The sequence below is a fragment of the Molothrus ater genome, chromosome 7, assembly GCF_012460135.2.
Source record: "Molothrus ater isolate BHLD 08-10-18 breed brown headed cowbird chromosome 7, BPBGC_Mater_1.1, whole genome shotgun sequence".
In the NCBI taxonomy this organism is placed as follows: domain Eukaryota; kingdom Metazoa; phylum Chordata; class Aves; order Passeriformes; family Icteridae; genus Molothrus; species Molothrus ater.
This window is the reverse complement of record NC_050484.2, coordinates 22,938,033-22,963,137: the sequence shown is the minus strand read 5'-3', so window position 1 is coordinate 22,963,137 and position 25,105 is coordinate 22,938,033. Positions and strand designations below refer to the sequence as shown.

The following is a 25,105-nucleotide window of genomic DNA, read 5'->3' as shown; positions in this document are numbered from 1 at the left end:
GGGATCCCCCTAGAGTAGAGTCGCATGTCCCTCCTGCCCTGGCTGTGCCTTGCCAAGCGAAGCCAAGCCAAGCCATGCCATCAATGCCACCAGACAGAGCCGTGCCCCTGTGCCAGCCCCACAGACTTAGGGAGTGCTGTGGCTCTGAGTGCCCCCATTGCTTTTAGGGGAGAACTGCACACAAGGGCATTCCCCATGCACCCCCATTAATCTGGGGCTCTCACAAACCCTGTGAGCACCCCCATCCTCACAGCTTTCCATGCTTGTCAGTCATAGGGTAACCCACGTTTTGGGGCACCTGGTAAGTGCCACCATCATATGCCTTGGGTATCCCCACAGACTCAAGGACACTCCTATTCTCTGTGGGAACACCTGCCCAGTTTTGGGCAAACCCCAGCTCCAGGGCACCATTACAGCCCCCCTAGGATACCCCCATTCCCTGTGTCACCTCACATTTTTGAGTCACTGTAGCTGTGAAATTATCCATTTTGCAAGACACCATTTTTCCCTGTAAGCACCCCCATATTGCGGGGGCACCAATTCTTACACAGACCCCCATACACTGGGGCACACCTGCTGCTTCCTAGGGCACCCCTATAATCCTAAGGGCACCCCACTGTTTCGGGGACGCCCAACACGGTGAGCATTCAATTAACGTGGGGGGGAACCTCACACTCTTGGGGACTTCCAAACCGCAGGCACCCCACATATCCCTGCCTCACCCCGGCTGGCCGTGATGCCCATACCACGAGGATCCCCCAGTGCACCCCTGCACTTGTGTCCCACCGTATTTAGGGGACACCCCCGTGTCCCACCGCATTCGGGGCACACCCCTGTGTCCCACCGCATTTAGGGGACACCCCCGTGTCCCACCGCATTCGGGGCACACCCCCGTGTCCCACCGCATTTAGGGGACACCGCCGTGTCCTACCACATTTGGGGACCCCCCCCCTCCCCCTTTCCCGCCCGCCGCGGGGCGGGGCTCCTTGTGACGTCATTTCATGTGGGCGTGGCGAAGGCGGGGCGGTGGCGCCGACGCCGAGCCGGAAGTGACGCGCGGGCGCGAGAGCGGAAGCGGCGGCGCAGGCTCGGGCGGGTCCCCGGTGCGCGCAGCGGGCTCGGCTCCCTCAGAGCCGCTCCCGGCACCGACATGATCCTGCTCGAGGTCAACAACCGCATCATCGAGGAGACCCTCACGCTCAAGTTCGAGGGCGCGGCCGCCGGGTAGGGACAGGGGGGCCAGGGCAGGGCGGGGACGGGTCCGCGGACCGAGGGAGGGGCGAGGGGGCGGTGGCTGGCGGGGCCCGGGCCGTGCCAGGCGCCCGGGCACGGAGCAGAGCCTGGCGGGTGGTGCCGGGGCAGGATGGGGCTGAGAGGGGCGGAAGGTGGGGGCCGGGGCACGGTGACAAGGCAGGATGTGGGGCCGGGGAGCGGCGCCGAGCCAGCGGGTGCTGTGCTACCGGAGGGCGGCCCGGGAACGAGGAGGGCAGAGCGGGCACGGGTGTGGGCCTGCAGGATGCCGGGCTGGGAGGGGGTGGTCCGGGTGCGGGACCTGAGCTGCGGGCGGCGGGGATGGGCAGAGCTTGGGCACAGGGAAAGCCTGGGGAATGAGGGAGCAGAGCGGGACAGGGCAGTGTCGGAGGGGACAGTTGGGCTGGATGGGGTCGTTAGTGCCGGAGCAATGGAGAGCCCCGGGGGAGCAGGACGAATCTGGGAGGGGTATACCGCAGATTGCCGTGCTGGGGTGGACTGGAGGACAGGGCCTGGACAAGGAGGAAGTTGGGAAGGGAGGAAGGTGGATTTGCAGGGTGTTTGCTTTGGGTAAAGTGGGCTTCATCAGCCTGGTGCCAGCGCTGGTACAGAATGTGTAGGGGGAGGCGGGGAACAGGAAGCTTGAGTATGGAGTCATGGCCTCTGCCTTTAGCTTTGGGCTGAGGAGCAAATTCCAGCGTGTTCCCTCTTTGCTCTTTCAAGTAGAAGGGATACAGGCACGCGGGTCAGCCACGGCCGCTGGTGCCAGCCTGGTGGGTGTCCTGGCCTCGGGGAACAGGCTGGGGGTCTAGTTCACACCCACATCTCTGACTGGGACAGTTCAGTCCCTGGGGAGCCAGTGGGGTTTTTTACTGAGTATTGCACCAGGGCAAAAAGATGCTTGAGAGGACCCAGCTTAGCTTGGAAGGAAGCCCCTTAAAGTATCAATGTCCTTATCTGCAACTGAGTGGCCTGTGGGTTCGATGCACTGTCTGCTGACTGAGACACCTTTGTACAGACACAAAGCCTTGAGAGGCAGAGCAGTGGTGTTATCTCTGGGGTGGAGCCTGCCCTGGCGCCTCACAAGGCAGGGCTCAGGCTGCTCCAGGAAAGGACCCCCCAGGCAGGTGCTTTTTTCTGTGTTACCATTTTTTCCTCCAGCGATTTTTGAAGCTCTCAGCCTTTTGCATGCAGAACATTGTCGGAGGTCACTTACTCTGCTTTGCCCCCACTCTCAGTTGACTTGTTGCTCAGATCCCTGTTTTGTTTTGGAGGGGTTTTTTTTCCATAAAATAATTATGCAGGCTGCTCTGTCTTGGAGGACAGCTGAGCTTCTCCCAGATTTTGATTTGTCTTGAGCCCTGATCATTAAATGCAACAAGTTTCCCCAGAGTACAGGCGCAGCACTGGGCAGAGAGAGCTCCCAGGTGACCACTGTATTGCAGCCACTTCCATTAGAAAATATGGCATGTACAGAGCTTCACAGTGAGTGTCAGAACAGCTTGCCTGTGCCAAGGCACTCTTCCTGATGGAGAGGGAAGAACAAGCATGTGTCTCTGTGTTGAGCTGATGTGGAGGGGCAGTTTGCAGCTTTACATGCACCCCAAAACTCTGACTCTGTGAGCAGAGCTGTGCTTGCTTGCCCTGCAGCAGCCTGCAGGCCCCTGAGATTTCCATTTTGCTGCATGGCAAAGCCACCTCACTTGTGTGTTGGCACGTGTGCCTGACATACTGATTGTTCCTGGATCAATTTGTCGGGTGGCTGATGGTGCTCTGCTTCTGCCTTTTAGTCATCTGTGGCATGTGCTGTTCTTTAGATGGCGTTTCTAGATAAGTTTTGTGCCTTGAGTGTGTTGCTGAACGTGAGGAAGACATTTACTTCTGAATTTTCTTCTGTGCTTGTTCTGGGGTCCCCCATGCAGGCAAGTGCAGGGAGGTTTCTCCTGCTTTCAGGTCTTGTAAGGAATGGATGTTTCAAAACATTTATTCAAGTTATTTCTTTTTCCTATGCCCACAGCTCTTGGGTTATTCCTGTGGTGCTCAGCCTGGAGGCAGGAAGGGATTTCCCGTATTTTGCTGTTTTGGTGATGGTTTTCCAAGGTGTATCTTGGGGCCGAACACAGGATAGTCAGGGCAAGGTCAAGCCTTGAAGAATTTGGTGACTGGGAGGAGTGAGTCTGGGCACTGGGGCAGAGTTGGGTTTACATTATTTGCTCTAGCCCCGAAGTGCAGCAGATGTGATGCAGGGATTTGTCAATAGTGGTTGTCTCAGAGCCAGGTGTGCCTGGTGGCTTCAGCACCAGCCTGCAAGTGGGGCAGGGCAGGGCTCATTTCCAAATCCAGTGCCAGAGACTTGTCCTGTGACATGGGCTGTGTTGCTCCCCTCTACTGCAGCGCAGCCATAGTTTGGCAGGTTCCTGCAGAGCTTTCCTGGGCTGTCAGGTGGGAGACACTCCACATTTCACCTTGTCATATAGAACTAGGTCACTTGTAAAAGATGGAATTCATTAACTGCCATTATTGTCATATATGTCAAAATCTGCTCTGCGTGGAGGTCCATCAGCTGTCCCTGGAGTTCCCAGTGTGAAAGGTACCTTGGCAGGACTGCAGACAGAGATCAGCACTTGAGACAGGGCCTAACCCACCTCTAAGAGTACTCCCTGGATGAGGTCCTTGGGGCTCGGCAGCATCCACCTGTAAATAGGGTAATTTCAAATTTAATTTGGTTTTGTGGGCAGCCCCTATGGAAATCTCACCTCCTTGGACAGCCACTATTGAAACAGGATTTAGATCAAGATGGTAACAGATGATGGACTTCAATGCATCTGATTTTTTTTTTCCTTACTTAGGTCTAGTAATTTCTGTGTTTAAATCTATTCTCTTAAACCAACCACATTTTAAAATAAAAACCTAAAGCTACCGGAATCTGTTGAAATAACTTGACTTAGGAATTTGCTGCTGCAATGTGGAATATCTGGTCAGTATCTGGAAATAAGTTTATTGAAATGAGGTTGGCTCATGACCTTTTTTCATGTCAAGAGGAAGTTTCCATAAGCTTTTGACCAATTCATTTGTACATGAGATGTTGCCTGGAAGCTCGTGTCACAGATGAGTTTTCCCATTTCTTATAGAAGTGTCGTGTGAGGAGAGGACCTCTACCAGTTGGAAAATCCTGTTTCTCATCATTGCTTTCCTTTGCTAACTGCACAGACATTAAAAAAAACCCACAAACACTTTAAGCATAAAACATTTTGATGATTGTGTCCTGTGTCTGATGAATACTCACTCTGTTTGACACTAGCAAATTTGCCATCCAGTTTTGTCCTGCACTAATTTAACTAACCCCAGGGAAAGTGTGGCACAGGGCTTTGGTCTTAGGGTTTGGTTTTCCAGTCATACATAGCTTACCCAAAATCTTTAGTCAATTAATCATCTGTCTCAAACTGTTACTTATTATTTACCCACTGTGCCAAAGAACACAAATTTGCATAGCTGGGGTACAGCATGCCTTTTCCTAGGTTGGAGGCAGAGGGAAGAGAATCGCAGATTTAAATTGTTGGTTTCTTTACAGCCATTAGTAGGTGCAGCTCTGCAGGGCTCCCTGAGAATTAGCTGCATAGGAAATCAACTGAAGCTTGGACTTCCCTGATGCAGAGTGATGATTCCCGTGAGCCGGTAGGAGCTGGGCTGAAGCTGCACCCACCTGATTTATGGTATTTCCCACCTGCAGTCACTTGATGATTGTGTGCTGCAGAGCTGAGCCTTTCAGACACAGAGGCTGAACCCTGACTGAAACCAGGCAGTGAGAACTTTGTGTTCATGGTGTTACTTGAAGTGAGTTCATCATGGGGAGACAGGAGTGTCTGGAGGCTGTTGATGTGCTGGGAGGGTAGAAGAGCTTTAAATCCTGCAGGGCACTACTGAGGAACTCTCTTCAGGAGTGGTTGTGGTTATATGTGGCTCCAGTGCTTCAGGGATGCTCAGAGACCCACACCAAAACCAGATTGTTCCTCTGCCACCCCCTTGTTCTTGCTGACACAGCCATTTTTGTGGCTTCAAGGGAAATGGGATTGGGGAAGTGACCTAGGTTAACATTAAACAGGCAAAACTGGCTATTTTTAGCTTAGATGAGTTTAGCTTAGATGAGTTTCCTCATCTCATTGTGTCATGGCTGCTCACCATGGAGCAGGGATCAGATCTCCCTCCTTCAGCAGCAGTGGCAGCTGCTGGCTTAGTGTCCTCACAAGCCCAGCCTGGAGCTGCACATCCGTCCAGGCACAGCCTCACCTGCTGAAACTCAGTCTGCCTGACTGCAGAGTGCTCGGACATCAGGGAACGTGACTTAGCATTAACAGTGGATTGTGAGCCACCTCTGTCTGGAAGTAGATAGTGCTCCGCTCTTGTGCAACAGCACAGGGAGCAGGAGGGAAGAAAAGCCAGATCTGAAAAGTGTTAGGCTTTCATAGGTGGTTCTGTCATCACTCCAGCCTCAGTTTTTATCTTGGGTTCCTAAGAGGAGCCTACTCTGTTTTATCTTCAGAGAGTGGTTCTCACTGCAGCCACCAATGCTTGACAGCAGAGAAGAGTAGGTGTCCATCACTGTACTAAAGAAACACAGTAAAAGTGTGTGCAAAATGAGGTTCTTACCTAGAGACTTGGCACAACTCTGGATCTCTGGTGGGGAACCACAGGCTAGCTGCCTACAGCTGAGGACGGAAGACAGCTGAGGACAAAGATCTGGCTGGAAGGGGATCTGCCAGTGCCAGCATGCTGCAGGACCATCTGTGCTTTGTCCACTGTGAATCCCACTGCTTTCCTAACCAGCCCGCTCCTCCAGGCTATTGTGCACACAGCAAGGGAAAAGCTTGGGCATGGAGGGGTCACTTAACCAGGAGGGGAGAATTGGCATGTGTAGGGTGCTGTACACAGCTCAGCGCCACCCACTGACAGAGCATTCCTGCTCGTGTTCATGGTGGGTGTGCTGCCAGAGCTACAGGAGCTCCTTGGTTGCATATGCTCCTGCAGCTTACGCAGAGAGGCTTTTGTTAGCTGAGTGGGGCCCAGAAGTGGAGGAACTGTTCAGAGAATTTTAGTCATTGCTCATAAATTTTTTTATTGAGGTGACCTTTCTGTATCAAGAGCCTGCAGTCTGTCACTGAATCTGGCTCACTTTATCTAAATTGTATGTTGACTCTGGTGATCTGAAAGCTCTGCTCAGAGCTTTAAGATTTGAAATACCCTTTTTTTCTCCCTCTCCTATGGGACAAGAGGTTAGAGTATCTGCATGCCTGCAGCTTTTGAAATAATTGCCTTTCTCCATTATTTGGTAGAGGCCTTCATTGTGTGTGGAAGATGCTTCAGTATGGTTGTCAGCCCAGTTCTTAAATTTGTCATATCATACAGCTAAGAGCCTTTGTGGCCTGAGAATGAAACAGGGAAGTTCTCTGAATCAAGTGAGGAAGTGCTGTCAGAAAAAAGATTTGCTATTGCTCTTAAGTGCTCGCTGGTTCTCTCCATGGGCACCTGTGGCTCTTCACGGATGTTCTGCCGGGGTGAAAAATCTGATTTGGAGCTGGCCCTGTATTAGATAGACAGGGCGTAGGAGCCATTTGGAGATTAATAGAAGGAGCACAGGCAAGAAGACGTAAAACCTGTCAGGGTCTTTTATTGTTACAAGCAGAGGGCAGATGGGATTTGGTGTGGGTTTGACTTCAGACCTGATAACTGTTATCACAAAACAGACTGCTGCTGGGAACAGCTGCCATTTTAGCATCGGAGTTCAGGCAGGGGTTTGCAGAAAGGTCTGGTCTGTATTCAGTGCAGAGAGAAGCCATCTCAATTATTCCTGGTATGAGCTGGTTTTATTGTCCATTCAGGGCAGAGGGTAGCAAGCAGGGAAGGTCACTGAGGGATGCTGTGGTTCAAGTAGCATTGGAGGTGAGGAGCTTGCAGGGGTCACAGCAGCTCTCTGCCCCAGGAGTGGATGAGGTGTCCTGTCTGAAATCCTCTGAATATAGCTAGGGTGTGGAGAGCCTCCTCATGGAGGCAAGGGACACCAGAGCACACTAGACCGACAGAGCTTGTTGGGATCATGCCAGTAATCTGGCAGTAGCTGGTACCCACCCTCAGTGGTGCAGGCCCCATCCCAGGCCTTCTGTGAATCCTCTGCACTGAACCGTGGCTGGCACAAGAACAAGAAGGACAGAACACGGAGAGGACACATTGTGCCTCCATAGAGTTATTTCCGGTGGTAGAAGATGGGGTTGCTGGAAGGTCAGGGGGAAGTGAACATGTGTGTTGTTGCTAATCCAGAAACTATGGAACCCTGGAGGTGAGAGCTCCTCTCTCTTCTGCCTGAGGACTTCTTGAGGTGGAAACAACAATCCAGGTAGCAAAAGGAGTGGTTTTTCTGTTGGAGAAAAATTTTGAGTAGCCAGGGTAGTTTTGATGAGGTGAGCCAGAGAAATAAATAGAAGCACTTTAAACACTGTGATTATAAAGCTCATGAACTGTGAAAGGCTAAGGGGGCTCACTTTGCTCCCAGCCCCACTTTCAGTGCTCTTCCTTGTCCTCCCCTGGGCCAGGCCAGGCCTGGGTTACTTAAGTGTGTGCCCGGTGAGGCAGAAAACCACTGTGCTGTAGGTGACAGGGCCAGCGTGGCTGCAAGGAGCTCTGTATGCAGCTCACGTGAGCTCTTGCTTCACTGAGGCTGTGCTGGGAAGTGGTTGAATATTCAGTACCCAAAGTTCTGCCCAGTTACCTTCTTTTCCCTTAAATACACCCCCTCCTCACCATCCCCGAGTACCGGAACTGAGCCACTTGGGAAATCAGCATTAAAATAACTTCTCTAAGAAATGACGTTTGCACAATAGCAGGCTCAAACCCAGCTGTGTTAGCAGTGAGCTTTTGTGTGCAGAACAAAGGCTCTGTGCAGAGCCATCAACTGGCTCCTGTACATGGTCTTGCTCGGCTTCTTCAATGATGTGATGAGTGATCTTCCTGTCATCCCTGGGTACAGGACAACCAGATGGGGAATCATCCTTCCTCAGCAAAACCACTCCAGTGCACGGACTGTCAGCCACTTCCTTGCATTTCTCAGAGGGAGGTGCTGTGTTTGGAAGGCTCTGCTGGGAGCGGGGGCTCTGGGAGGTGTCAGCTCTATGTATGTGGGGAATGGGGTTTGAAAGGTGTAATTCTGAGAAGATGGAACAGAGGTTTAAGGATGCATCCTGTTTAATATTCCTAGCTCTCATGTGCCTGGCTGTGCTATCTTTAAAGCTTCCTACATAGGTTTCTTTTTTTATAAGAATTTATACTGCCATCCAAGCTGATTCCCACGTCTGAGTGTGGTGCTCTAAAAGAGGAATACGTCTGCATCAACTGACCGAGTGGGATCTCTGGGATTTTCTTTCATCTCTGCTCTGAGCCATCCTCAGTGAGCAGAAGTGGCTTGGACATGCTTGTGGAATTGCTCCCCTTTCCAAGAGCCCAAGCTAAATAAGCAGCCAGGGATGCCTGCTGAGCCTGTCTCAGCCTCAGCTGGGGAGGAGAAATGAAAGCAAGAAAGGTCACAGGTAGCTGGCACAGCTTTCAAACGAAAGGACCTGCTTTGGGTGCCCTTGCTCTGCTTCTTTCAAGTGTGTAGTTTTTATCCTCAGCAAGGTGGCACAAAAGACAAAGGCTCCCCAGCCTTCAGACAAAAAAAGGGCTGATGCCTTTCACAGCTGATCACTTTTAAGAAGCAGGAACACCTCCTCATTTTCACCTAGGTTCTCCATCTGGGAGTTAATTCCTCCCTTTCTGCTGGAGTAAAATGTTGTTGACCTGGTGAGTGTCTGGAATCAGTGCAGTGCAGTGTCCTAGTCTCCCTGTATTGCCCAGCTTGAGTTTTATCACATTGTGGTCATTTCTGCCTTCCAGGAATGAGGCTCGCTGCAGAAAAGCTGATGGAAAAAAACTATGCTTGCTGCTGAGATAAAATCATTTAAATTGTTACACAGTATTGTCAGGGAAAATAGATATTGAGTCATCACTTCCCCCCACCTTCCATAGGGCTATGTACCACAGTGTAACCAGTACCCAGCAGCACATAAATGTGTGGAAGAGCAAGTTTTGGCAAAACAGTTGAAGCTGGTCTCTGGGCAGCAGCAGCAGCATAGCTGAGACCACTGACTTTACTCTGGGGAGTTATTTCAGTATGTTGGTTCAGACAGGTGGGAATTAACTGTTAGAGACTAGATTTCTGTTAGCAGCAGCATTATTAGCCTGTATTCGAATATTATCTACTTTTGAAACATAAATGGAGATACAGTGTGAAACAGCGGTAGCAGACTGGCATTTTTATCCTGTTCTCATTTTCCATGCCTGCTCTCAGCAGTGGAGATACCTTTGCATCAATTCCCTGTTGGAGAATGACCTATTAATACCAGTCCCCTTGGAGCTGTGAAAGCAGTTATGTAGTGCCAATCCCAATGAAATGACCTTCCAAAGCAGTTACATCTTTCATGGAGTCCTACTCTTTCACAAATCGTGAACAAATGTCAAAATAGGGTTTGTTAAGAAGCAGTTTAATCTTCATAGTCACAGTGTGAGATGTGATGTGCCTTTGGCTTGCAAAGGGTTTTGTTGCTGATGGGGGTCCCAGAGACCACTCAGGACAGTGTTAGAGCACATCCAGAGCTACAGTTTTTCTGCAGAGGCTATTGGCAAAATGTTGGGGTGTTTTGGAAGGGGAGCAAGATGAAATGAACGTGTGGAAAGTTTCCTTCTTTGACCTGCTCCTGACACTAATACTTTCCCAACTTGGAAGACTTCTCTGCAAGCAAGTTATATCAATGCATCTGCAGAACTGGTATTGATGGCAAAGGGGGCACTGTGTCAGGAAGGATTACTCAGGTCCTTCCAGAACTGGTATTGCAGAACCTTACAAAAGATCCTCTGTCCCAAAACACTTGTGTCATGGCCATTCTGTACAGAGCGTGTGCTTGTGAAAACAAACTTCTTAGAAGGGGTAGCTTTCTTAGGCATTTCTAACTGGAAATCTGTGATGTCAAAATTTATTAATAAACTAGAAATATTAGAAATCTGTGCCAGCTTCAAAAGTCTATTTTATGTCATCTGGGGTAAAACTGGTGCTTATAGGAAGGGGAAGAAGTCTAAGGTCTCTTCTCAGAGGTTACTATTAGTCGGACAGCAGGAGATAAAAGGGTTTTGAGGAAGGGCTGCCTGTGAAAAATAAGGTGTTGGAAATTAATCCTCTTTCCTTTACAGCTTGGAGACTGCTGTTAGAGTTCTCATTTACCTCCTTTGTTTTCTTTGCTTTTTAGAAATAAACCAGAGGCAGTAGAAGTAACATTTGCAGGTAAGCTCCACAGCTCTCTTGACTTTTCTGAACTAAGGGCTGGCTTGAACGGTCTGCCCACACCACTGGGCAGGGGCAATGTGGAGACCCTGCAGTATCCCCAGAATTGGCTGCCCCACTATTTGTCTGTCTGTCTGCCTTCCCTGGGACTTCCCTAGAGCATTGAGTTCACTGGTGGTAGTGCTTTGGTGTGTGCCTGCTACACAGCTCTTCTCTTTTACCTCATCTGTTCTCTAGTCCTGCCCTTGGTACTACTTGTTATGAGGTCTTTAGCACCATCTGGTTTGGGGTGTTAGGGAGCTGACTTAGGGTGACAGGCAAAATGGATTCATCACCTCAAGTTTGCTCTTCAGGAAGAGAAATGCCAAGAAAGTTCAAGTACTCATTCAGCAACTGATTTTTTGCTACTGTTATCAGGAATCTGGGTAAGCTGCAAAGCTCCGTGGGGAAGTGGAGCTTGCTAGGTAGCTGGAGGGTTGCCTTTCCCTTCCTCCTGCCCTCCCTGCCCATTCTGCAGTGAAGTGGAAGCTCTCACAGCAGGCGGCAGCTGCGCTGCCTTTGCTGGCAGAGAGGTTTTCTCCTCCAGGCTGTAGCTCTGGCCTGGTGGGCATGTCAGTCACTTTCTGTGCTGGCCCTCCAGAAGGCTCCGTCTCTGCATGTTTGTATCCTTGTGCATTGAGCACAAGTGGACTTGCCAGGGATGCTAAATGACACTAGACTAAAGCTTTCTGTGATGGACAGGTGTCAAAATGGTTTCAGCCCTGTGAATGATACCAGGTCTCCCTACATGACATTTCCATTTCCCTTAATTGCGAGTTTCCCTCTTGCTGTCCGTGTGAAGGCTGGAGCAAGAGGAGCAGTGTCGCTTTATGCAGTTACTAGAACTTGTAGGGAAAGCCTTCCTCAGAAATAGGAACTGGTTCCTGTTCCCTCACATTTCTCTTGCTTGCTTCTTAGACTTTGATGGAGTCCTTTACCATATTTCAAACCCCAATGGAGACAAGACAAAAGTGATGGTCAGTATTTCTCTGAAATTCTACAAGGAACTCCAGGAACACGGTGCTGATGAGGTGAGTAAGCATCTGCAGGCCTCCTGCCTACAAATACTGTGTTGATGGCAATGCCTTTGTGATGTTGATGGATCTAACATCTGACTCTTAGAGAAGCATCTGTGTTCCCATCTCACACTGGTCAAAGGATCAACCCTGTGCCAACCAGGAGTCCCACTTTGCTGAAAGACAAGGGCAAATGTGTTCACACTCTCTGGTGCAAAAGTAGTCATCCTGTATGACCCTGCAGCCTGAAAGGCAGAATGCACCACTACTTTTGCAAGTTCAAAGTGAAGCCTGACCATGTAGAAATAGTTTCCCTGACTGATGTGTTGAGCCCACAAGTGAAGGAAGGTGCCAAGACAGAGCTGTGGTGCTTCTCTTCTGACTCCTAACCACACTTGAGAGCAAGTGTTGGGCTCCTGTTGTGTGTGCAGACCTTGGTTTTCAGACTGGTTCCCTTTTCACTGCTGCTGTGTGAAGTCCCAGGCTCAGTTCCTGTTGACTGGGCCCTGTGGCTGCGGAGGGCCATTTATGGTAGAAAAAAGGAGCCTCTCTGAGCTGTGGTTGGATGGCAAGGCAGGAAGTGTGACTCAGTTCCTGAGTCAGTTTTCAAATCTCCACATGGTAGCGAATGGGGTTCACCCAGGGCTTTTCATCAGGCTTTTGCCTCTGGGTGTCTGTCCTTGGGAGAAAACAATGAAACTTCTCCATCAGTTTGTTGTGAGTCTAGTAAGAAATGGGTGATTTGAACCCAAAGTGAATTCCTGCGAATTGCTATAAGACCCACCTAAGTCAGAAGAGATATGATTGAATGTCCTGCTTTCCTGGTTCCTGAAAGCAGAGCTTTCTAGGTGCAGCACTGCCTGCTACTGAAGGTACCACTGCTGGCATGAGGAGTGTCAAGCAGCCCAAATGGTGGAGCCTTCCCAGCATGTATAGTGAGGATCAGTGCAGTGTGTGATCCCAAGAAAATTCCTCTGGTGGGCAAGTGGCTGACAGCACTGTGCACCAGCAGCCATTGTAGTGGTGAAAGGCAACTTTTATAAACTTTTAGAGGAAAATGGGATCTGCACAGAACTGGCTTGGAAGTACTAAATAGAAATTAGATTTTTCAGTCTCCAGTTGTCATAATGTTGCTTTCTGCACTTCCCTGCAGACAACGTTGCTTGTTTCTGCTCTGTCTTTGGTGGAACCCCACTGTGAGGAATGCAGAGTGGGCTTCCTGCTAAGACAGGGCATCTTCCTGCACCGCTGCAGGCAGGCTCTCTGCAAGGAGGTTCTGGCATGCAGAGAGTCTGTGTATCCTTTCCACGTGGTCGTGGGTGTCATCCCAGGAGGGCCAGTTCTGCCCTAACACTGTGTTCTTCTCTGTGAAATACGGCCTGTTCCCAGCCCCCTCATTGACACAGAGCTATGGCTCAGTTGGAAAATGGCATTGATGTAAAATTCAGCAGTAATTACGCTTGAAGAAAGGTTTTTGCTGTGCTGTAGGCGGTTCTGCTTCTGGGACGCATCCAAGCCTGCGTAGCAGTCTCCTCTCGATCCCCATCTGTTTGTGCACTAGGCTGAGACAGTCAGTGTGTGATCACCAGGCCATGGTGTGCTCTGAACTAACTTGCCATCCTGTGAGGAGAGAGACCAGGCACACTTTGCATCTGCCTTTGTATGGAAGGAAAAGTGGTAGCCCTCAGGTCTGTTGTGTCAGGCTCTGCTGATTGTTCTCCTTTGAAGGTATGAGCTATAAGTCTTCTTCCCCACATAAATCCGACTAGCAAGAACTTGAAAGAGTTCCGGTTTTGAGTCCTCTCCTGCAGTATGTCCCCTGTCAGTGGAGTTCAGGGAGCCCTCCCTAGACCAGGAACAGCCAATAGTACTAGAAGCTGATGACTTAATATTTGTCTAAGTTCTCTTAGACTAGGGGAGGCAGGTGCTGTAATTTGATACTTTGAAAAGAAGATCAAATATAGCCTAGGCTGTGCAGGAGGAAACAAGTCTTGATAGCTTGTGCGTTCAATGTTTAATTTCTTTTCTAGGTATTGAAGAAAGTCTATGGAAGCTACTTGGTAAATCCTGAATCAGGTAACTCTGCAATAACATTCACTCTGTGTGTGTGTGTGTGTGTGTGTGTGTGTGTGTGTGTGAATTCCAAACTTACTTAAGTCACCTGAGAAATGCTCATGTGAAGGCCGCACTTATAGAGCTTGATATCTGAGGCTCTCTGTACAATGCATTGCAGTTTGAAATTGCCAATTTAAAAGGTGGCTCAGACACATCAGGGATGAAGTAGCTTGCAGCACAAGCTGTAATTCTTTATGCAGTCCTCCTCCAGGAAGCCTCTGTTCCTCACGGTTGAGGTCTTTGTTCTTCTCAAAGATGCTTTGTAAGACACAGAAAAACCATGGTTACCTGTGACAACATCTCTTCCTACTCACTGCAAAAACTTGGGAGCAGTTCAGCCAGCACGTGTGTCTGGGAGCTTGGGAAGGAGCCCCGGGAACGTTGCCATGGCCACATGCCGAGTTCAGGCATGGCTTTTGGCAAGTGCTTGGAGTGGGAATAACTCACCCCTGGGGCTTTTGGGAGGATTTAAGGCAAAGTGGGACTGTAGGTGTCTCTTAAAAAAAATGTCTCTGCTTTCATTGAGGCCCTATGTAGATTATTAAAGCTAGTGGCTGTCCTTTCCCAGGTTACAATGTCTCTTTGCTCTATGACCTGGAGAACCTTCCTGCAGACAAGGATGCCATTGTGCACCAAGCCGGCATGTTGAAGCGCAACTGCTTTGCTTCAGTCTTTGAGAAGTATTTCAAATTCCAGGAAGAGGGCAAAGAAGGAGAAAAAAGAGCAGTCATCCACTACAGGGATGATGAGACAATGTAAGTGTTCAAACTAAACAGCACGGGGGTTGGACAGTGGTCAGTAGTCTGCTCCTGTGCACAGCTGTAGGTTTTGGTGGAAAGTCAGGAAATCCTCCTGCTCCATGCTTTGGCCAAGGTAATAAGGGCCTGTTCTAGGCTGCCACAAGTATCCCATTAGGGTAATGCTTATGCCTCGGGCTGCTGGGATGTTACACAAGAGTCTCTGTTAGTGGCATCACTTGTGGCTGCATGCAGGAGAGGAACTGGCCACTCCCAACAGAAATGTTGTGCTCCCTGTAAATACTGTCTCAGAGGAGGAGAAATTTACAGCAGCCAGGCCTGTGAATGGCTGTTGTATCTACTTGACCTTGTCCAGTTGGAATGTCTTAGCTCTGGTTCACAGGTGGGTTCTCTCTCTGCCACCTACAGGTACGTTGAGGCAAAGAAGGACCGTGTCACGGTTGTGTTCAGCACGGTATTTAAGGACGACGATGATGTGGTGATTGGAAAGGTGTTTATGCAGGTATGGAAACTGAGTTACAGGGAAAGGGTCTGGTCCTCACTTCAGATGCCTGCTTGCTTGAAGCAGCATTGCCAAATAAGCTGCTGAAGTGAGCACAAAGGCAGTTTAACACATGAAAATGCTTTGCTCCATGCTGGACTGGGATGGAAGAACATGCAAATAGGCACAGACAGTGTATTTTCCTGGCTCTTGCATTGGCATCTGTATCATCAATAGTCTTGCTCATTTGGCCAATCAAGCATATTATGTGTTACAGATGAGAAACACCACATGAGAAACACCAGTGAATACTTCAGTCCCCACATTGAGGCCCAGTAGTGTGGATAGCTATGGTGTAGGGATCTCCAGCCAGCTGAGGACCTGAGCATGTTGAGGAGGCTGTAAAGGGAGAGGAGGGGTGAGATAATGTCATGCCATGCCTGAGGATGAGCAGAGAATGGTCTTCACCTTGAAGTTTCATCCTGGTAATGCTCAAATCCTTCAGGAACACTCAGCAGCTCAGTGTGACAGCTCTCAAATCTCAACTTTTTAGAGCTATGAATATACTGAATTTGTGGGCTTGAACCAACCATTGCCAGGTTATGGACTGGACTCAGCTGAGTCTGGACTCAGCTACCTTTTCCAATTGCTGTTTAGCTGAGAAGCATTCAGAGACTTGTAGTAAGCACTTTGCATGTCTGTGAACAACTATATGCAGCCTGGGGAAACTCAGACATCTGTGCAGCTGGGGAGGCTCAATGCATGCTCGTACCTGTGTTCATCTGTGCCACTGGCCCACCTCACTCATCTGCTTAAGCTCCTGGGGAGCCAGCCTCCTGTTTGGGCATGGCCATGGAGCAGGGCCTACAGGGTGTTCCAGGGACCTTTAACCCACCCATTCAAGGGCACCAGGCCATGCTGACAGGCTCATGGACAGCAAGTTACTGGCCCAGTTTGCTGGAGACCAGTGTACCTGTGTTGGGTGTCATTAGAAGGGGGTCTGTTGCAATGGCAGTCTTCACAGCTCTGTTTGCTGTGTTCATTTGCTCCAGACAATACGTCTGCTCTGGCTTTGAGGTTTTCCCGCACCAAGCATATCCCTCAGTCTGGAATTCAGTTTTTGAAATGGGAAGGGAGGCATGATGTGAACAAAATGGGGTTAGTGAGGTTCCTGGGAAGATGGCAGTGCTTCAAGGCAGCAGCTGTCCCGGAGTCTCCATGTCCCGAATTCTTGGTTTTTAGAACAGCAAACCCTGCCTCTGCCCAGCCACAGGAATTTCCACTCTGAGTCACACTGGCTCTTTCCCTCCAGCTATTGCTCTTGCATAACGCAGCTGGGCATGGTGTCTGCTCATCTGGGCTCTCATGGAGAAAATGTGACCATTAACAAACCAGTGAAGCCATTTGAACCATTTCACCCTCTGGCATAAGCAGGCAGAAGTGCAAGCTAAGCATTTCATTAAGGAAACCCCAGCAATCTACTCTAAAAGGGATGTGGATGCCCTGCCTTTCCCAGGGAAACTGGTCAGAGGAGAGGCCAAGGGTAGCTGATAATGTGTAGGTTGGGGTGGAGGTCAGTGAGGCAGAGGGAAGACTGCCCTGCCTTGGGGCAGAAGAATGGTCTCTGGACATTCCCAGCCCACATAGAGATGGTCCTTACAGTTCCTGAAATGCAGAGCTAGTACATTTCCTGTGAGGTGGGAGAAGGGATCTCCCTGCCTGAAGGTATTGTTTCAAGGTGTAGGGAAGCATTAAGAGGAGCAGACTTCACATACAAACTTCAAGCCCCCAGATGCATCTTGATGCCTAGGCAGACTCCTGTGGGAGATGGTTTCTCAAATGGCAGAACTAGGTGTGATGGAGACCTTGCAGGCCATCCTGAGAATTTCTGTTCCTCGGGAGTGATGGGTACTGTGCACTTTCACTGGAAGCATTGAAGTTCCAGCAGGAGCTGTGCTGTCTCGTGTGCTTGCTCAGACTGAGGTGTCCCTTTCACAAAACACCCATGGCAGGGGTGTGACACACTGAAAGGCAGTCCAGCTGAGGGACTGTGCTATGGTCATGTATAAACCCAGGACAGCCATGCATTTTGGGCCGGTTTTGCTGGGAAAAAGAGTTACTTTCAGGGTGTTTGGCCTGATGAACTTAATCAATTCAAGGAAAACTGGGCCACCTTCTGCTCATTGCCCTTTGGGAGTGAGGAACCCCATTTGCTTTCCCAGCATGTTGCTGAAGGGTCACAGTGGGAATCACCTTCACTTTGTCTTGTTCAGGAGTTCAAGGAGGGTCGCCGGGCCAGTCACACAGCCCCACAGGTGCTCTTCAGCCACAGGGAGCCACCCTTGGAGCTGAAAGACACGGACGCAGCTGTTGGTGATAATATTGGCTACATCACTTTCGGTAAGCAGGCAGCTCTGAGGCTTGGGGATGCCTGGGGAGGAGAGAGGTTCCTGTTGCTGCATGAAAAGCAGAAAGGAATTCACCTTCCCAGAGTGTTGAAGTGGGCAGTTCAGGGCTGCAAGGACTCTGGGGTTGCATTCTGTCCTGTGTGCCCCCTTTGGAGTGTCCCTTTTCTGTATCAGGTCACCACAGCTCTGCTGTGGGCAAGAAGATGTGGAAGTGGACAGTGAGTTTAGTGTGTGCCTACAAATTAAGTTCAGTATTTGGAAGCAAAGGGAAGAGTGGCTTTGCTGTGATATTTTGGAAACTAGAGGTTTCTTGTGAAAGTTTTCATGCAACTGTACTTGTAGGTAGTCCAGCTGCAGGGAGCTGTGCAGTGCTTGATCAGCAGAGGCAGTCAGAGAGCAGCAGCAGAGCAGTGCATTCTGCTTCTCCAGCTCTGCCTCTTTGCTCTGGGCCAAACACTGATGAGCCACTTTCCCCTGCCAGAGGTGCTGGCCAGCAGAGCCATGACTTCCCCCTGGGTAGCAGTGTTGAGGAGTCTAAACCCTGCCCTGTTGAAAGGGATAGGTCCCTTCAAGATGTTTGGGTGTGTTATTAGGGTGTCTCAGGCCAGCATTCCTGTAGTTTGGAGCTCAGAGATGGAGCACAGACACTGCAGGGAAAGGTGAAGATAGCATTGCCCTCCTCCTGTGCTGGAAATGGTGCCTTGAGGCCTGGGCAGCTGTCAGCTATGGAAAGAAGAGGTCCAGGATGGTACATACTTTTGTTCTTGTTGAGACTAAATTTCCCAGTTATCTGATCTGACAGTCTCAGGTGAGATCATCACCCAAACAAAATGTTCTTTCAGCCCTCAGATCTGGGACACCTAACAGAGCACCAGCTTATGGAAAGAGCAAGCTACCTGCTTGTACCCAAGTCTGTCTTATGTTACAGGGCTGGCAAGCTGCCAGGCAAAGATCCACAACCAATTTCAGGACCCCAGGGCAGAATGGACCTTGAAATTGGTTGAGCAGCCTGGGCTGGGTGCCCTGGTCTGCCTCCCAGCTTGCTCCTCCAATTCTATCTCCCAAGCACTGATCATGTGGTTTCCTACAGTGCCATTGTTTCTGGACACCTGGCCTTGCCTGTGTCCTGCAGAGTGCACGGGCTGCTGTGGGAAATGTGGAAAAGTGCTCTTAAGCCTTGTATTTAAAATCACAAGTGCTGCTTAATCTTGGTACATGTCAAGAGTAAAGGGTTCTTTATAGAGAGCAAGGCAGGGATTCAGTGCAGCACACCCTGAAGCCTCCAGCACTGATCCTGAAGGCCTTGGCAGCCTCAGGAGGTACTAATGGTCTGTGTTGGCCTCTTCTTTCAGTGCTGTTTCCCCGTCACACCAATGCTGCAGCCAGAGACAACACCATAAACCTGATCCACACATTCCGGGACTACCTGCACTATCACATCAAGTGCTCGAAGGTATGAGGGCTGGGGAACACAGGGTGGCTTCAGCTCATCTAACCTGGCTGCTGAAGGGAAGAAGCAGGGACAAGGTGCCCCTTGAGAGCTCATTAGAGTCTGCCACTGCTCTCCCCAGTCATGCAGGGGTGGCAAGTGATGCATCGTTGCCTTCTCCCTGCTCTTGGACACAAGACTTTCCATTCTAGCAGTGAAGTAGGATTTTTCTCTTTTGGATCTGGTTTGTTTCCTTTCTGAGAACAGAAACGAGGGTAATTGTTCAGAGTGACCTGGCTTTGATGTGTCCTGAAATCTCAGCTATGAAGAAAGGCTCCTGACATGTCCCCATTTTGTCCTAATGAAACACAGGCCTATATTCACACGCGTATGAGGGCGAAAACGTCAGATTTCCTCAAGGTGCTCAACCGTGCCCGTCCAGACGCAGAGAAGAAAGAAATGAAAACAATCACGTGAGTAGCAAAGCAGGGCATGGCTGCCTGGGCTTCTCTGCCAGTCATGAGCTCAGTCTTGCTCAGTTTGGCATGCTGCAGTCCTGGGCAGGCAGGGGGTGACCCACAGCTTACTGCCTCAGATGTCCTGTGAGGAGCTGGGTCTGAGACAAAACCCTGTGCTGGCAGGTCCTTCACAAAAGGCTCATACATGGCCTTGCAAGCCCTGGTATCTCCATTTCCCCCCACCAAACCCTTGGTGGCGTTCCTGGGGGCTTTTTCTCTGTTATATTAGAGCTGCCTTGTCCATGTCTGGGGGCAGCTCCGGCTCACAGAAGCGAGACGAGCCAGGTCCTTCCTTGGGGTTTGTGGGCACTGGACCAGGTGTTGCTGCCCAGTGTTTTGCAGCTCCTCAGTCACTGGCTGCCCTTGGCCAGCTGATGGCTGGGGCCAGGCCACCATGCTGGCTAACTCCTTCTTGTGAACAGCAGCCCACAAGGAAGTGCATGGAGGAGAGCAGTTGTGTGAACATGTTTCACTCAGGTCCCTTACCTTCTGCTTATCCCAGAGCCCCTTGGTGTCCTTTTTTCTCTGCTTGTCCTGTCATGTCCCCTTTGCATGCTGCTTTGGGGCAGGAGGGTTGTCCCCTCTGCAAAAGTTAGCCCCTCCTTCCCACAGCCCTGTGACTTGGTTCTGCAGCCACAGACCCTGTGACCTCCAACCCAGCAGTGCCTGCCTGGCTTCGAGAGCTGTGCCCCAGCACAAGCCCCACAGGTTGCTGGGGCTGTGCTGACCCCTCTCTCCATCCTTCCAGGGGGAAGACATTCACAACCCGTTAATGCCAAGTCACCGAGGCTGCCGGAGGACGAAGGTTGGGGCACTTGCTACCCCATAATCGTAGCTTTTAATGTTGCACCTCTGTGGGCTCATAAGGAATTCAAGCAATCGGGGTCTGTTTGTACGACACTTGGGGGAGTAATCTGCAGAAACGAGCTGTGCTTGCGAGGACTCGATCGTTCCAAGAAACAAAACTTTAATTCCAGTTTGATTGACTTAATTTCTTTTCTTTTTTAATTTTTTTTTTCTTTTCAAGCTGTTTCGCTTTGCAATATGTTACCGGAAATAAGTTGCAGTATTTCTTATGAGAATAATGCAATATTAACTTGTTTTCTTCTGAGTATTTGAGTTCAAAACTCCTGTATCTGAAGAAATACTGTTGGGGTTCATTAATAAAGAAGATCTTTCTATCTTAAAGGACTGTGAGGCTTTGGCTTGGTAATGCACGTGACTTTGCCCTGGAAGGGGTGTTTAGTCACAGCCCCAAGGGAGATAGTTCCTGTAATGTGGAGCATATGCCTTCTGGTGAGCTTTGGGGTGCAGTATCCAGATCTGGGAATAGCGTGTTCTGTTAGGGAACTCCTGGACTGTACAGAGCAGGATTCTCCTTCCTTCAGCTAGCAACCTGCACCCTCCTATCCTGACCCCTTCATTCCCCCTAGCAGGGAGAGCTAGGATGGGAGTCTCTGCCACTGATCCTCAGGCCGTGGTTGGATGCCAGGGAGATCCCTGAGGAGGGAGCATAGCTCCCCAGATCCTCTTCCCCCCAAGAAGCAGAGTAGCTGGCATCCAGTTAAGTGAAATAATTTATATAATTAAAGACATCTTCATACAAAACCCCTGGCTTGGCCCCTGGATGGTGAGGGCAAAGCAGGGCAGGCTGGAAAAATTACAAAGCACGCACTTGGAGAAGGGTGGTGAAACCATGTCCCTCTGTACACAAGGCGCAGGGCAGCGCCGGGACGCCGTCCCTTGACACAGCTCTAGCGATCGGGCCGCTGGACGCAGAACACTTTGGCTTGGTGGTCACCAGAGGTGGTCACCACAATGGAGGCATCCCTGCAGGGAGACAGGGCTCAGAGGTGGGGTGGGGGCTTCCAGTATCCCTGACCATCACCCCTAGCCCAGCTCTGAAGTGCTGCACTCCCCCCTGAAGTGTCAGCATGGACCTAGGTTTGTCCCCCACCTTGGGCCCAGACCACAGGGGCACTCAGAGAAGAGGCAGCTTGTGCTGTGAGCTCCTAGGCTGGAGGCCCCTGCTATCCCTGCTCCCCCCACCAGCAGGGAAGGGGTCTAGGGGTGCCTGCTCACTTGTTGACGGCGAAGTCGAGGATTTCAGCAGAGTGCCCTCGGTACTCGCTGATCATCTTCCCCGAGCGGGCGTCCCAGAGCCGCACAGCCCCGTCCAGGCTGCAGGTGTACACCACGGCCGAGCTCTCCTCCCACAGCAGCTGCACAATCCCTGACTGCGGCAGGGGGACACCACAGTGGGGACCTCCCGCAAGGCTTGGCTCCCCCCATGTACCCCCACCCCCTCATGGTGTCTGCCATCCCCCCAGGAAAGCCAGACCCCAGGGCCAAGCACATCCGCTTTGCAGAGACTGCGGCTGCCCTCTGGGGAAGCCCAAGGCTTAGGGAGAAGTACAAATTGGGAACTGGCCCTTGAGCTCCAAGGGAGATCTCCAAAAGGCCCAAACCCACCTCTTGGGCCTGGGTGGGGGGGGAGGGCAGTACCTCATGTTGGCACTTATGCCTCAGGCTCTGTGTGGAGAGGTCGTAAATAGCCAGTGTGCCGTCAAGATAGCCCACCGCAGCCAGTGGCATCCTACAGACAGGGGAAGAGGAATTACATGGGACATGGGGAAGCAGGGATGCAAACACAAAAAGGCTTCAGGTAAAAGGCAAACCCTATGCTGAAAGCTACAATGTATTAAGATGAGGGACAACCTGATGGCTGGAGCCATCAAACACCCCACTTGGGAAACCCAACAGTACAGCAAGTCAGCAATCAGCCCGTGCTTTGTGAAGATGACAATGTCCTGGCAGGAAAACAGCTGTCTGCAGAGTATCCCAGCCAAGCAGTGGTCCATCAGGCTAGCCCAGAATCCCAACAGTTGCAGGCAGGACTGAGCAGCTGGTGTCCCTTGGCCTCATACCAACGGGATCTGGCATCTCCACACACAGCTGGGGAGGATGGAGGCAAGAGGAATGCAGCAGACTGAGCGCAAGGGATGCAAATGGATCTGTATGACAAGCCCTGTAAGATGTAGCACTGAAGAGGGGCTGTCCCAATACTCACACATTACAGAAGCCCAGCGACTCCACTGAGTTGGACTCCACCTCCTCGCCCTCACTGATGGGTGCCTTGGGGGTCACACTCTCCATCTTGAACACGCACACCACCTGGGTAGAGGGAGAGTGACTATACCCCGAGGGAAGGAGACCCAGATTCACAAAGGTCCCGTTCGTACTCGATACCGAGTCTGCGCCCTCATTAGAACAAGGCGCGGCCTCAAATCCTCAGCTCCTGGGAGCAAACAAGAGGGAACGAAGTTCCAGGAGCCGGGCGGGACCACCCAGCCCGCGCTCCACCCGCAGCGCGAGGGCGCCGCCTGCCGATGGCCGCACACCGGCCCCGCATGTGAGGGGATCCCAGCGCTCCTGGCTCTGCCCCCGGCCCAGGACAGGGGATTTCAGGGGTCCCTAGCACTCCTGGCTCTGCCCAGCCCCCACAGACGCACCTTGCCCGTGGCAGAGTTGATCAGCTTGGCATGACAGTCCACAGAGCCCGTCATGATCAAACTGCCATCCTGGTTGCTGGCCACACACGTCAAGGGGTCCTGATGGCCATCCTGGCCTGGGGGGTGAGCAGCAGGTATGAGCGTTATGTGCCCTCCCCACAGAGACCCAGTGAGCCTTGAAACACCATCCTGCAGCCTCCACCCTGCCTGGCTCTGCCAGCACTCCCACAAGCAACAGCCACCCTTGTGCCAGAGAAACCCTCCTGCCCTCACAGGATGCCTCCTCCCCACCCAGGCAGAGGTCAGAGCCCACTAGAAGGGGCTGTTTGCCCACTAGAGAGTAGCCCAGGTAATAAACCTCTTCCTTCTTCCTTACCTTTCAGGACATGCAGGGAAGTTCCCTGCTTGAGGTCCCAGATGCGCATGGTCCCATCCTCATACCCAACCACTGCTCGCTTCCCTGGGAGACAGAGACAGCAGATAGAGACAGCCCCCCCCCCCCACCCCAATCCCCTGCCTCCCATTCAGCACAGCCTGGGAGAAGCAGGAGGGCAGATGTTCCACACAGAGCTGGTGACATTTCACACTCCAGAGAGGCCCCATGCCTCACCATCAGGCAGGATCCTGCCACATGTGGCTGGGCATGCTGGACCCTGAAAGGTCTTGCAGTCCCCACTGGGGATCTTCCACATCCAGGTGTTGCCATCAGCTGTACCAGCCAGAAGTATGTGGGCTTGAGGGTGCCACTCCATCCACTGGGCAGAGAGAGGCACAGGCAGTGTCACCAAAGTGCTGCCACCCCACTTGCTGGCTGGGCAACCCCTCACAGCACCACTCACCTCCAAATCCCCCACTTCAAAGGACCACACTTCCTCCTTGGCATCCACCCGCCACACTTTGATAAGCCCAGACATGTCACCTGTGGCCACGAACACAGAGTCGTGACTGAAGCCAGCACAGGTGACCGAGTCCTTGTGTCCTGTGAACATCAGGGGACAGAGACTGCTCAGGCCAAGCTATGGAAGATGATCAGGAGCACAGCATCAGCTGGAGGGAAATGTGTGCAGATAGACACTGCTGAGAGGGGACACAGCTGCTCACTGTACCTCACCTGAGCACTCAAACAGGAGCTCCCCATCACTCACGCGCCACACAAAGGCCTTGTCATCCTCTCCGCCTGTCACTGCCAGCGTGTTGGTCTTGGGGTCAAGGCTCACACAGAAGACAGAATCTTCACAAGAGAGCAAAGAGACGCTGCATGGCTATGGTGCTGATCCCACCTCACCTGACGTTCCCAGGGGATCCAAACCCCATGCAGCACTGGGTCTGGGTGGGACGTCAGCAAGCTGAACTCTCAACCCAGCCCAGTGGGAACCAATTCTTCACATGGGAGAAGAGCAGCACAAGCTTTCTGCTGAGCTTAGGGCCAGCTGCTAATGGAATGGGAGGCCCAAAGGGCTCTTCTGCCAGAGCACAAGGCAGAAACAAGCCCAGGGCAACTCTGAGTCCCAAGAAGGCTGGGAGACAGCAGCCGAGCAAGGCACTCTGCACCCCTGGACTCTGGGGAAAGCCAAGACGAGACCAGGTCCCGAGGGGGGGTCCCAGCTGCTTCTGCCCGTGCCCAGCACTCACCCGAGTGGAGGGAGAACGTGACCTCGCTGTCGTCCTGTGCCTCCATGCCGTCCTCCACCCCCTCGTCATCCTCCGACTCCCAAGCCTCGCCATCGGGCTCTTCTGCTCCCTCGTCCTCAAAGTCCACGTCCTCCATCTCCTCGGCCAGGTCATCTGCAGAGGGCGAAGGTCAGGGCGGGGCTCGCGGCCTGCCCGGCTCGGCGGGACAGCGGGGGTGGCTGCGGGACGAGGCAGCGGGGGATGCGCGATGCCGCCGGGGCCACGAGCCCCAGGGCAAGGAAACCGCAGAGGAACGGGACGCGACACGGGGAGAGGCCGCGGGCCGAGGGGATGCCCCGGCCGGGCCTGGCACTGGGGTGGGGCCGCAGCGCTCCCGGTGCCCCGGCGGGAGGCCGGACCCCCGCAGGCCCTGCCCGGTGCGTGGCGCAGGGCGCCCCGTCTCACCCGGCCCGGGCGGGCCCAGCTCCACCACCTCGATGATCTCCTCGTCGCCGTGCAGGTCCAGCGCCCCCGGGCCCTCCCCGGGCTCCATGCCGACCCACCCCGCAGCCGCCGCCGCTGCCGCCGCTTCCGCCACGCGCCCCG

General features: G+C 51.9%; 2 protein-coding genes across 2 annotated transcripts; one reads left to right on the top strand and one right to left on the bottom strand.

Annotated features, from left to right (window-relative positions):
* The first annotated feature begins 1,072 nt into the window (after positions 1-1,072).
* Positions 1,073-20,564, top strand: ARPC2 (actin related protein 2/3 complex subunit 2). Its single transcript, XM_036387012.2, has 10 exons — positions 1,073-1,224; positions 10,578-10,612; positions 11,570-11,682; positions 13,698-13,743; positions 14,351-14,537; positions 14,949-15,042; positions 17,295-17,421; positions 18,782-18,882; positions 19,231-19,331; positions 20,125-20,564. The coding sequence occupies exons 1-10, from the start codon at positions 1,151-1,153 to the stop codon at positions 20,147-20,149; spliced, it is 903 nt and encodes a 300-aa protein (XP_036242905.1). The 5' UTR covers positions 1,073-1,150; the 3' UTR covers positions 20,150-20,564.
* Positions 20,565-20,940: 376 nt separating this feature from the next.
* On the bottom strand, positions 20,941-25,093 carry AAMP (angio associated migratory cell protein). Its single transcript, XM_036387011.2, has 11 exons — positions 24,965-25,093; positions 24,521-24,673; positions 24,000-24,119; positions 23,728-23,867; positions 23,499-23,643; positions 23,265-23,348; positions 22,889-23,004; positions 22,447-22,550; positions 21,882-21,972; positions 21,459-21,613; positions 20,941-21,206 (listed from the first exon to the last, which is right to left on the bottom strand). The coding sequence occupies exons 1-11, from the start codon at positions 25,050-25,052 to the stop codon at positions 21,131-21,133; spliced, it is 1,272 nt and encodes a 423-aa protein (XP_036242904.1). The 5' UTR covers positions 25,053-25,093; the 3' UTR covers positions 20,941-21,130.
* Between the last annotated feature and the right edge of the window lie 12 nt (positions 25,094-25,105).